Source organism: Bos taurus, chromosome 1 (genome assembly GCF_002263795.3).
Source record: "Bos taurus isolate L1 Dominette 01449 registration number 42190680 breed Hereford chromosome 1, ARS-UCD2.0, whole genome shotgun sequence".
NCBI classification, from domain to species: Eukaryota; Metazoa; Chordata; class Mammalia; order Artiodactyla; family Bovidae; genus Bos; species Bos taurus.
Window position 1 is genome coordinate 127,433,553 of NC_037328.1, and position 13,508 is coordinate 127,447,060.

The window sequence follows — 13,508 nt, forward strand, 5'->3', positions numbered from 1 at the left end:
AGATGCCAGTTTCTTTTTTTTAATTAAATAGAGCACAGGCGTCTCAGTGCACTGGCTTCTGTTGTGGAGCTGGAGCACAGGCTTTAGAGTCTGTGGGCTCAGCAGCTGAGGCACACGTGCTTAGCTGCTCTGAGGCACGTGGGATCTCCCAGGACCAGGGATGGAACCCATGTCCCCTGCTATGGCAGGCAGGTTCTTAAGTACTGGACCACCAGAAAAGTTCTCCATGTATTATCAAACAATTAAAAATAAAAAACAAACAAGTTCTTAAAGCTATCCAACCAGTACACGTTTTTAGATCTTCTTAAGTTTAAAAGATGGTTCTCTCAATTCTAGCTCAAATTTAATTCCCAGAAAATGCTATGGTACTATTTAGCCTACAACTGGGCAAAGACTTGTAAAATAAGTGAAAATATCAAGATTACCTTCCAATTTTAAAGGCTACATATGTACTTTACTTTAATAAAAGAAAAAACAAAAATTTCTACATTTAGTAAAGTTTTTTTTTTTTTTTTTTTACAGTTCCTACAGCAAGTTATGACCTTCTGATACCACTCCACGAAGGACTGATTTTTACTTTAAAAATTAAAAAACAAAACAAAACAAAACAAGCAATGTTTGGAAATAATTATAAACCTCAACTAAAGGCCTTTTCAACAAATACTATATGATGACTATGAGTAAATAGATGATGAAAATTACAAAACATTTTCTTAAAAAGTCAGAGTAGTCAATTAAAGATACACACTCTCTCGTGTTGCTAATAATCACCAAAAGCCTCTATCAAGTCTTGTTTTCCCATTAAGAGATCTCCTTGCTTTCCCTCCTCTCTCTCTTCCAATCTTCCTGATACACTTCATCAATCTTCACTAAGGCCTCATTTCCCCTGTTAAGCCTCCAGAAGTGCTCCTAGGGCAATTTCATTCATTCCAACAGAGGCTTCAAGTTTCACATAATGCTAATGATTCTCAATATCACATCTCCAAACATCAAATTCAGATCTTTTCTGTGAGCTTCAGGTCTGTGTTTCCAACAATCAACAAACATGTCCACCAAGATGCTCCCCAGGTAATGCAAGTTTAACCTGTTTGTAACCAAAGTCATCCTCTCCCTTTCTCATCCTGAATGCTCTTTATCTCAGTTAATGACAGCAATTAAAACAAGCTTATTTTTAACTCTTTCCTTTCTTATATCCCCCCTTTATCTCCTCAGTCCCTAAATCCCATGTGAAGCTATTCCTGTGAAGGACATTCCCTCATCTGCGTTTCCACTGCCACTGCCCTATTCATCTCATCTGATAACAGCCTCCTTGCCTCTAATCTCTCTCTATTCTAAAACATAAACCATACATGATATATTTAAACCAGATTTTTCATACTTTAAAAATATGTGTATATATAGTTATATATATGTATACACATTTTAAATATGTTATCTATGGACACTGAGTTTATTATTGTTCAGACCATAGGAAGTTGTTAAAATACACAAGTATATTCATATATACAGTTATACATAATTTTTAAAAGGTTCCCGATTCTTAAAAGGTTAAATTGTCTACAGAGTGAAGTCCAAATTCCTTAGCAAGGCTTTAAGTGTCCATCACAACTTGCTCCAATTTACATTCCCAGATTCACCTTCTACCAACCTTGGCCTAAGTAATTTACATATATCAGCAGATACACCACAAATACGACTCACCTTTCCTTCTGTGCTTCTGCTAATCCCTATTATCTTGAAACTTCTTTCTTTTCCTACCTAGGTAGTCTCTGTTAATTCTTCACCAAACAAAATTAACTCTTCTTTCCTCTACGCTCCCAACTACTTTGTTCCTACCTCTAGCACTGCTAGGTCACTTCAGTCGTGTCCGACTCTGTGCAACCCCATAGACGGCAGCCCACCAGGCTCCCCCATCCCTGGGATTCTCCAGGCAAGAACAATGGAGTGGGGTACCATTTCCTTCTCCAATGCATGAAAGTGAAAAGTGAAAGTGAAGTCGCTCAGTCCTGTCTGACCCTCAGCGACCCCATAGACTGCAGCCTTCCAGGCTCCTCCGTCCATGAGATTTTCCAGGCAAGAGTACTGGAGTGGGGTGCCATTGCCTTCTCTGACCTCCAGCACAGACCCTATTAAATATATTAGTATTAATCAGCCAGATAACCTGGGAGCAACTTGAAATTTATTCACCTTAATATTCCCACCTTTTGTACACCACATAGACAAGTGTTTAAGGATGTAGCCTTGGGATGATCCATAATTAAGGGTTTGCTGGACAGAGAAAAGTCTACATATAAGTAAAGCAGAAGTCAGAAGGAAAATAATTAGGAAAATACAATAATATTAAACTGCCTTTTCCTTGGCTTTCAACAAGTTGAATAAGCAATCCGAAGAGTTTAATGTGACACAGAGGCAGATGAGGACTGAAAACTATGAAATGCCTTCTGCGACAGAAGAAAAGTATTTGATATGCATATAGTTGACAAAAGTTAATGGATTTATCAAATATGGAGGCAGAAGAATAAATAAAATTCCACCCAAAAGAAAAATAAGCAAAAGAACTAATTCACAGAAGAAAAATGTAAAAGACCAATAAACATATAAAAATTCCTCAAATTCACTAGTAATCAGAAAATACAGGTTTAAAAAAATCAAATATTACTTTCACTGATCAAGTCAGAAAAAAATTTTTCAGTAATATCCAAGAACAACAAATTTTCAATGATAATTTCCAAGGTACAGTGAAATGATTATGCCCATGTCATGTTTGAAGGAATGTGAATTAAGTGAAAGAGGAAAAAACAGCTGAATAAACAATACAGTATAATAATATAAATGCATGAAGTAAAGAATGAGAAGACACAAAGCATTAACCGTAGCTATTCTTAGGCAGAATCATTACCAGTCCCTTAAAACATGTAATAATTTTAGAATTAAGAGAAAATATTACTGTTTTTAAAAAGGTATTTTTAAATGACTTTGGTAAACTTCAAAAATGAAGTCAGATTACAGTGAATTAAAAAAGAAATAAGTAGTAAGCAGAAAGATATAAATCACTTGTTCAGGAGTTCAACAGTAAAAGCAGAAGCAAATTAGATGGTAGTCAAGAGGTCAAAGTTAAATAAAGCTTAATCATTTAAACTGCAGGTGATGAGTATATTTGAAACTGGAAAGGAGAGATGGAGATGATGAAACTCATGACACTAAAAACGGAGACTAATGCATGTAAGTGAAAGCCCTCTGTTATTCAAAGACAGTGGTGCAAAAGCCATAAATGTGACACATATGTGGTCAGTTAGCTTTGTCCAAGTTGATGCTCACAGATCATACCTCAGGAAATTATTTAAGAAACAGAGTTACTGGTCACCAATACAGCCAGAGAGAAAACATGTGATCAGATTAAAGTGAATTATTACTTCTATTAGAAAAACTTCAAAAACAGCTGTTCTTTGGTAGGGATCAAATACTGTAATCTTTGTATAAAAACATTCTTTGAATCATTCAACGATTCTTGTACTGATCATTCACCAAATTTAAGGCACTCTGGGAGTGACAGTCTCTGCCTTCATAAATATATATATTCAACTAGAGCATCTAGACATTAAACAACAAACTGATGAACAAATATAATGAATACTACAGAAAAGGGACCCATCAGGCACTACAGAAATATATGGCACCATGACTAGAGGGAAAATGGTCATGTCAATTCCCTGACAAAGTGTCGCCCAAGTTGAGCATACAAATTAAAAATCAGATCCGCAAATGAACATGAAGTCTAGAGGGAAGGATTAGAAGTTTGAGAGTATATTATTCTGTTGTTTTCAATACTTTATACTTAGAAAAAGAATGAATATAAACACCAATGTTGTGATTAAAAGATAATTATGAACGGTACATACCTATACGAAGGTCTCTTTGTAAAACATTCTTATCATAAACATAGAAAGACAAATACTGGAAAGTTCTTGGAATCTCAAAATAAAATTCTTCACTGAAAAACGGGCTAGAGAGAAAAGAGGGAAAGCTCATTAAATTTAAACTCGACAGTGTCCTCATATTTTATTTTCAATAAAATAAAATTATAGATTAAACCATAAAGAAAAACATCAAGAATTCCAAAATAATTCTCTATACTAAGTTTCAATTAAGCCTGGACAAACTAAGCTGAATTTCTGAAAGGACCTTGACTGCCAGGTTGGGCTCGGAAGATTTTCTGGAGTCCTATGGACAGAAGATCCAGTAACTGCCTGAGGTCATGCTCACCTTAAAGTGGACACAGTTGAGAGCTGAGGACAGTGTCATTCACACCATTATCTCAAAAATACGTAAATCACAATAATATATAATACCTAAAATGAATATGGTTATGTAAAATGTTATTTAAAACATATTTTTAAAAACTGAATTAGGTTATTTTTAATCAGCTTTATTGAGGTACAAATCATATAACATGTAACTTAAAGTACAGAGGTTACTGACTTGTGATAAATTTACAAACCTGTGTAGCATCCATCCCAATCAAAATATAGGAACATTCTAACTCCCCACAAAGTTTCCTGTTGTTTCTCTGCAGTTACTCCATCATACGTGCCACAGGCAACCAGTGATCTGACTTCCGTCATTAAAGATCTACTGTAAGATTTCCTATAAATGGAATCAAATAATATGTACACTTGCATCCAGCTTCTTTCACTCAGTTTAATACCTATGAGATTTTTTTCCATTTTGCTGCATATATCTTTAGTTCATTTCTTCTAATTGTTGGGACAATAAAATATTGAATTGTTGAATACTGACTGTTGAATATTCCACAGTCTATTCTCCTAGTGATGTTATCTGAGTTGTTTCCAGTTCAGGCTATCAAAAATACAGTGGCTATGAACATTTTTATAAAACTCTTGAATGCTTTCAGTTCTTTTGGTGAGGTAACTAAAAATAGAATTGCTGAGTTAAAAGGTAGGTGAGTTTTTAATTTATGAGAAACTGTCAGACTGTTTCCGATGTGGCTATACTATTTTACACTCCTACCAGCAATGTGTGACAGCTCCAGCTGTTCCACATCATTGTCAACTTTTGCTACGGGAAGTTTTTTTAAATTAGCTACTCTACAACATTATAACTCAACTATACATCAGTTAAAAGTCATTTTGAAAAAAACTAGCTATTCCAGTGAATGACATGATAAATGCTTACACCTGTGTAATCTCTACCCTAATCAAGATAAAGAATACTTCCATCTCCCTAGAAAGTTCCCATGTGTACTCATTCCCTCCATACTGTCACGGGAACCAGTGATCTGATTTCTATCATGACACATTATGTTCAAGACTGTATGGAGACAAAAATATACAAACTATATTTCCCTTATGAATAAGGATGTTGAATATCTTTTCATGTGCTTGTTGCCCATTTGTATATCTTATTTTAGGAACTGTTGGAGTCTCCACCACAGGTTTTAAAAGGTTTGTCTGTTTTCTCATCGGGTTTTTTTGTTTTTTGTTTTAATAAATTCTGGACACAAGTCTTTTGTCAGAACATTTCTAGCAGGTGTGGCCTGCCATTTCATTTTCTTGACAGTATCTGTTAAAGGGCAGAAGGCTCTGATTTTGACAAAATCCAATTTATTATTTCTCCTCTTTTATGACTGATGCTTTTGGCACCTAAGTAAAGAAATCTTTGCCTTCCCCCAAATTGCTAAGATTTTCTCCTACGAAACAGCTTTTCTAAGTTCACTGTAAGAATGCTATTTTGATATTTAAATTCTCCTACTAAGACATGAATCTCTGAAACACTAGTCAACATCCTTTATCAAGAGTACCTCTTTCCTGGTAATGTTTAAAGAATTAAAAAGATATTTTTAAAATGTCACCATAACTTACAATCTCTTCAGGATGTCACAACTTAAAAAGAAGATGAAATGCAAACTAAATGTCTCTTGTGCTGTGCTGTGCTTAGTTGCTCAATCGTGTCCGACTCTTTGCCACCCCGTGGACTGTAGCCCTCCAGGCTCCTCTGTCCGTAGGGATTCTCCAGATAAGAATACTGGAGTGGGTTGCCATGCCCTCCCCCAGGGGATCTTCCCAACCCATGAATCAAACTGGATTCTCTGGCATTGCAGGCGGATTCTTTACCAGCTGAGCTATCAGGGAAGCCCAAATGACTCTTAAAGAAGTCATTTCTGACCCTATCCAGGAAACAGTTGACTCAGCTTCTCAGTTATTATAAAACCTGGTCAATTTCTGTCAATATATTTTTCACTTCAAATTCATTACAACTGCACTTCAAATTGTAACCAAAATAAACTTTTAAAAATTGGTCTGTCAAAATAGTCTTCTGAATTAGTCTCAACATAGAAATTAATATAAAACAACTGTTAGGCAAAGATGCGTAGGTATTGTTTTCTCCTTTGTGTCACTTTATAAAAAATGATAAAACTGAGAATTTCCTTCTTTGGAAGGAATGATGCTAAAGCTGAAACTCCAGTACTTTGGCCACCTCATGCGAAGAGCTGACTCATTGGAAAAGACTCTGCTGCTGGGAGGGACTGGGGGCAGGAGGAGAAGGGGACGACAGAGGATGAGATGGCTGGATGGCATCACTGACTTGATGGACGTGAGTCTCAGTAAACTCCGGGAGTTGGTGATGAACAGGGAGGCCTGGCGTGCTGCGATTCATGGGGTCGCAAAGAGTCAGACACGACTGAGCGACTGATCTGATCTGATTTGATCATGTATCCACTCTCAAATACTATTTTTAAAACACATTCTAAAGCCAAATAAGAACAAGATGAAAATTATTCACTAAGTCACCTGTATCACTGTATCATCACAATCTCAACAACCTAATCCCCACATCTGGGTGCCCACATCTTTATTTTATAAATAAGTAAGGTAACTAATCAATCCATTTGAGAAAAGTTTTCAACGAGGTTGGTGAAGAGCCATGACAAGACTTATACTCTACCGTTACCACCGACCCATGATTATGCATATCACTCCCAAGGAAATTCCTGGTGGGGGAAGAGAAGCACAAGGTACAAGAAGTATTGCTACTTAGTTTGTTTATAGGTCTCCTACTTCTCAGAAGGATTGAGACAGAGATTTAGGAGCTATGGATTCCACATGTGACTCCTACTTACCTGCTATGAAAATTCTATAAAAACTGTAATATTCAGAACCCATAACAGATCTAAATGATATCTACTGTCTTTTGACTTAACAGCTTATCACAACATTCAGAAGAGTAGAAACACTGAAATGAAACCACGGTGAGCAAGGGTTCATACTACAGATTCTTTCACCCTGTTCCGCAAGAATGCTAGGAGGCACCTAGAATCCAAAAAACATCTAGCCTAATTGTATTGAAATGACCTAAGGTAACCATCGGAGATGGCAATGGCACCCCACTCCAGTACTCTTGCCTGGAAAATCCCATGGACGGAGGAGGCTGGTGGGCTGCAGTCCATGGGGTCATGAAGAGTCGGACATGACTGAGTGACTTCATTTTCTCTTTTCACTTTCATGCATTGGAGAAGGAAATGGCAACCCACTCCAGTGTGCTTGCCTGGAGAATCCCAGGGACGGGGGAGCCTGGTGGGCTGCTGTCTATGGGGTCGCACAGAGTCGGACACAACTGAAGTGACTTAGCATAGCATAGCATAGCAAAGGTAACCACTGGAGAAGGCAATGGCACCCCACTCCAGTACTCTTGCCTGGAAAATCCCATGGATGGAGGAGCCTGGTGGGCTACAGTCCATGGGATCGCTAAGAATCAGACAGGACCGAGTGACTTCACTTTCACACACTGGAGAAGGAAATGGCAACCCACTCCAGTGTTCCTTGCCTGGAGAATCCCAGGGACGGGGGAGCCTGGTCAGCTGCCGTCTATGGGGTGGCACAAAGTCGGATACGACTGAGGCGACTTAGCAGCAGCAGCAGCAGCAGCAGCAAGGTAACCACTGACAGCCTTAAAATAGCTTCCAAGTGGCTATGAATCTAGAAAAATAACTTAAGGTGGACAGGTAGCTCAGCTGGTAAAGAATCCGCCTGCAATGCTGGAGACCCCGGTTTGATTTCTGGGTCAGGAAGATCCCCTGGCGAAGGGATAGGCTACCCACTCTAGTATTCTTGAGCTTCCCTGCTGGCTCAGTCAGTGAAGAATCCACCTGCAATGTGGGAGACCTGGGTTCGATCCCTGGGTTGGGAAGATACCCTGGGGGAGGGCATGGCAACCTACTCCAGTACTCTTGCCTTGGAGAATCCCCATGGATAGAGGAGCCTGGTGGGCTACATTCCATGGGGTGGCAAAGAGTTGGGCATGACTGAGCAACTAAGCAGCAGCAAGAATAATTGATTTTATCATTTTCCCCAACACAAACAGCTGGCAAGGCAAGGGCTTAAAACAAAAAGTAAGCTAATTTTAGTTTCTCATTTACGAGGCTATGTAGTAGAAACTAAAACAAGTATTCAACTTATTGAAAATTACTAGTTTTATATATCACTGATTTTTATGTGATATGTAATCAACATACATTTAGAAACAAACAGTTTCAGGTTCCAATCTCAGTTTTGCTTCTAACTTCCTTTATTAAGTGTGCAAATTGTTCAGTCTTTTGGTGACTCAGTTTCATCATTTATGTAAATTCTAATAAAGAATTACAGAATTCTAATAAAACAGGGCAGGTGATTTATGATTAAAGATGTGAAGTATATTCAAATCTTCTTGGGCTACTAAATATTTCATCCATCATATGTTCATTCCAACAACTTCTGATTCCCTTATTTTAACTTTTATCTCTGGACAAGACTGTATCCCTCCAGCACAGCTCTGCACTAGAATTATATCCTCAGATGCTATTAAAGGGAAGAGTGGCACATTTCAATTTTATGAATTAAAATTTACTGATACTCTTGCAGTGCTACTACACTTTCAAAAAATGAGAAATCTACCTAAGAGCTCGTTCCCTTACACTGCACTACTTTAGTTAAGTGACTTGTATAAACGTTAAGGGGTAATTTATTCTCAAGAGAAATAAAATTATGATGTACTTTGAGAAAAGTTCAAATAAGTGGGCAAAATTTAGCCTAGAGAAAAAAACTGAGGTATTGGTGGTTGTTTTCAAAAACTTCAAAGACTATCATGTGAAAGATGGATTAAACTTGTTCCCCATATATTCAAGGGACAGAATTAGGAACAATTAAAAGGAAGACACATTTCTGAGGCAATGAGAAGCCACATGAAAGCAAGTTCTGTGTCCATCTTGTTCTCGTGGATGTATGAATATATAGCGCCTGGCAAGTGCTTGGCATACAGTAGGTTTTCCTTTTGATAGACATTAGTCAACTAAATCTAAGAGTCAGAATAGTTCTAAGACCTAACAGGCTGCTTAGGAGGCAGTGAAATCCTTGGTCACTGGAATATTAAGCAAATGCCAGATGACGACTTGTCAAAAATAATTGTCAGGAGGAACTAAGCATAATGGATTTAGTCCAGCTCAATGAACATTAAGGCTCCTTCAAACTCTGAGATTCTGTAATTCTAAAAATAAATTCAGAAACGAAAAGGAAAATAAAAGTTTCAGATGAAGAAAGACTTCTTGATAACAGTCAGGAAAACATATAAAAGCTATCATTCAATACATATCGTATTAGTGATAATTTACTAATTTTTTACAAACCTTAAAGATTTTTCAACAACTTGGGTACGATAAACTTCTTCCTGGTCCAAATTTATGGTGCAGAAACAATCTCTCATCTTGTTGGGTCCAAGATATGGCAATAAATTTTTCGCTTCACCTGTTGGCACAAAAATTAAAACTGGTGTTAAATATCACTGGCTGCTTCATGCTAAACCTTATATGGGATGCATTAAATGAAAAAGAACATATAAGATATAGCACAGAAAATAGTATTAGTGATTACAGAAAGATAATAAACTTGGTCAAAAATAGTCTGGTGAGACGGAGGTGAGGAGCTGTGTGTAACGGGGCACGTGAGATATGTTGTACCACTGGATCCCTGGTCCCAGGAAAGAGCAATGCCCCCAGCTTGTGCTCTTACCCCATCCCACTGGCACCACCCCAAGGACTTGCCTCCACAACTAATCCCTCTTTCCTGTATCACTAACTGTCCTCTCTACTGGATCATTACCATCAGGTCATAAATAAACTCTGGTATTTCACAATTGTAAAAACAGCACAAAAAAGAAAAAAATCTCCTTTGATTCCACCTCCCCCTCATGACATCATTCCATTTCTAGACTCCCTTTCACAGCAAAACTTCTCAAAAGCAAACATCTACAGTCACTGTTTCTAATTCCACACCTTCCATTCATTCTTCCATCCAATCAGCTTTTAACTCCATGACGACAAAGAAGCTACTCTAGGCAGGGTCACCAATGCCTTTCATATTGCCAAACCCAAGGACATTGCTCTGTCCTCATCATACCTGATCTGACAGCACTGTTTAATGTAAGTGAAGGCTAACATCTCTCCTTAAAACTCATTTTTTCTTGGCTTCCATAACACAGTATTTCTGGTTTTCTTCCTACATCACTGGCCCTCTGCTGACATCTTTCCCTGCCTCACCTATAAATGTTGCAGTGCCTCAGGGCTCAGTTCTGGGCCACCTTCTCTTCTTTCCCTAAGCAAATTCCTTCAGTATATGGTGTTAACGCCCATGCCTCTCAGAGGCCTGAGGTCATTTCCAGGCCTGATTTCTCCTCCTCAACACTAGATGTGAATATTCAACTGCCTCTTCGAATATCCAGTAGAGTTCTCAAATTTTTTAAGTCCCAAACCATCTGATTTCCTCCCCTAAAACCCACTGTTTTCCCCAGTCTACCACCATCTTCCTCTTTTCCTCTCACCTGTTCCCCATACTTCCCACTCCCACATCCAGTCCATCAGTAAATCCACTGAACTCCATAATAAATCCCAAATGAAATCACTTCTCCTTGCCTTAATCAGTATAATCCTACAATTCACTCATCAAGGAGTGTGATCTTTTAAACACAATATTCAGATCAATCACTCCCCTACTCCAATACCATTTGACTTCACCGGGGCTTCCCCAATGGCTCAGAGGATAAAGAATCCACCAGGAATTCAGGAGACTCAGGTTTGCTCCCTGGGTTGGGACGATGCCCTGGAGGAGGAAACTGAAACCTACACCAGTATTCTTGCCTGAAAAATCTTGTGGACAGGGTCACAGAGAATCAGACACAGATTCTTTCTGAGCAACTAAACAGAGAACAGAAGTCAATCCATTTCTAAATTCCCCTGGTCTACCCAGCCCCACTCAACTGTCCTCTCTTTGACCTCTTTCCTCCCACTCTCCCCAGTGTTCACCCTCTTTCCATTCATCAACCATGTCAAACTTGTTCAAGCTTAGGACCTCTGTCTGGAGTCCTCTAACCCATCTTCATATGGCTGTCTCTTCCTCTCATTTAGGTCTCAGTGCAAACGCCACTTCCTCAGAGAAACCCGTCCGTACTATTCTATCTACAAAAATAATCCTGCTACTATATTCTATTTCTCTCTTTTCTTGATAGCATTTACAACTATCTGAAACTCTTCATTTTTATATCTGATTCCCTCATTCTTAGGGAGTTCTTAGCTACCTCATTCAAGGCCTGAGAACTTAACTGATCTTCAGGATCTCAAATAGTGACTGTCAACTATTGAGAAATATGTGCTGAATGAATATTAAAGAATCAAGTACGTCTAGTTTTGAAGTTCTTGTGAGAAGCGGGTGCTGAAATCAGACGCCCGCTAAATTAGGGAAAAAGGTGGTGGGCATTAGGGAAAGAGCACTTCCCTGAGAATCATGAAACTAAGTATTTCCGTATTACCTTTGATACTAAGTGGCCAAATGGCTTCAGACAAACCTGGGAAGAACAAGTTTTCCTGACAAAAAAGTCTGGGCTGGATAAACCCAGGTCTCTTTCTGCTTACCAACTTTAAAACAAAAGGCCATTTGAACCAATTTACTTTAAAGAAGTCTATCAGAAACTTAAGTACCTGCGAAAAACTCAATACACAAATGATTTTTTTAAATTAAAATTAGAAAAATCAGGGAGAAGTCCCTCAGAGCCATCTGGGAGACTGTCTCTCCGGCTTAAGTCCTGAGTAAGTCCACTGAATAAAACATACTTCTCAAAAATTAAAAGTAAAATTAGAAAAATCAATGGAAGAGCACCAGTAAGATACTGTTATTTAGTTATCACTGAGAGATTAGAAAAAAAAATCAAGTTACCATGTCACAGAATAAACATATTCATTTCAAGTCAAAATAAAGGAATCTAATCTTTTAAATGACCCCTAAATTGCCCAATATGGGTTGGCCTTTACAAATTCACTAGTTTTCTAAAAGGCAAAAATACTGTACATCTGAATTTGTATCCATCTAGTCTCCTCTTCCTCAGAAGATTACATGTCCGCCCTTATTATCCACAGCTCATCCCTCTGCTGTGTTCTCTCATCCCCGTTTCCTCTCTCTCACTCTAGCACACTGCCCAACAATTTCATTTTCATTATTTTCGACTTTCTCCTTTAAGTCTTTCCTTTTTTGCCTCCCCTCTGTACAATCCAGAGGGTTTGAGGGTTTGTTTTTTTTTTAGCGAAAAATCCACCTAGGTCACCATAAAGGGCTTGCAATATAAACAAATTTGGAATTAAAATCATAATAAACATGCTCCATATCTAATGAGGGAATCTGGAATACTAAATCATTGCCCTTGAACATGTTGCTATTTCATTCACACAAGCGCAACTTGAGAAACTACACTGTATAAATGTACACATATTCCGCCACCCACCTTTTTAAGAGGGAAACGGGATTATTTTCTCTGCGGAATCCAATGAAAGTGACATTATTAGATATTTACTTAGAATAAGGAAAAATTCAAATTCTACAGAATATTTAAATTTAAAATGCACTCAACATCACTTCCTAAAAAAGTTGTTCATAATCTTTGAATATCTGTCACTGCTGTTCAAAATAAAGTAAAATCATCTAATCAATGCTAGATCACCAATCGACCATGCTAATAGGTTAAGTCAACTTTCGAGTCTTTAAACTGTACCTTCAAACTGCAGCAGTAACTAACTGGCATTAATCAAAATAATTAATTGCCACATTATTTAAAAAGATCAAAAGTGAAGTAACTAAAGGTTAGAGAATTCACAAAAATAATGTTGCACTCCATACATCTCTAAACAAAAAGATTATTTTAAGAGCACACTCTTTATATTAAGCTACACAAAAAGAAATGAGGAACTTCAGAAGATACCTGTCCTGCATATGGTATTTTCATAGGGCCTCACTAGTTCTAGTAAATTACTGTATATAAATAAGTAAGTACACTGGTCAAAAAATAAACAAACAAAAAACTACTGCTCCTTAAAAGGCAAGCGTCTGGAAAACTTATTCTATAATCTCTGCTCCAATTCTTCCCCTCCTACTCACAGCCTGAATCTGCAATTTGGCTTCTGAACCTATTTCTTTACT

General features: G+C 37.8%; 1 protein-coding gene across 8 annotated transcripts in view; it reads right to left on the reverse strand.

Moving 5' to 3' along the window:
- The window catches only part of RASA2 (RAS p21 protein activator 2), a 126,542-nt gene that overhangs the window by 90,613 nt on the left and 22,421 nt on the right, over positions 1-13,508 (reverse strand). For 7 of the 8 annotated variants that reach the window (XM_024990161.2, XM_024990153.1, XM_005201878.5 and 4 more), the window contains 2 exons: positions 9,677-9,794; positions 3,900-4,003 (listed from right to left, as the gene is read on the reverse strand). In XM_024990161.2, the coding sequence (XP_024845929.1) occupies positions 3,900-4,003; positions 9,677-9,794 (222 nt within the window). Of the gene's footprint in view, positions 1-3,899; positions 4,004-4,498; positions 4,645-9,676; positions 9,795-13,508 lie in introns of those variants that run through there. The other variant, XM_059885216.1, reaches the window with a different exon arrangement.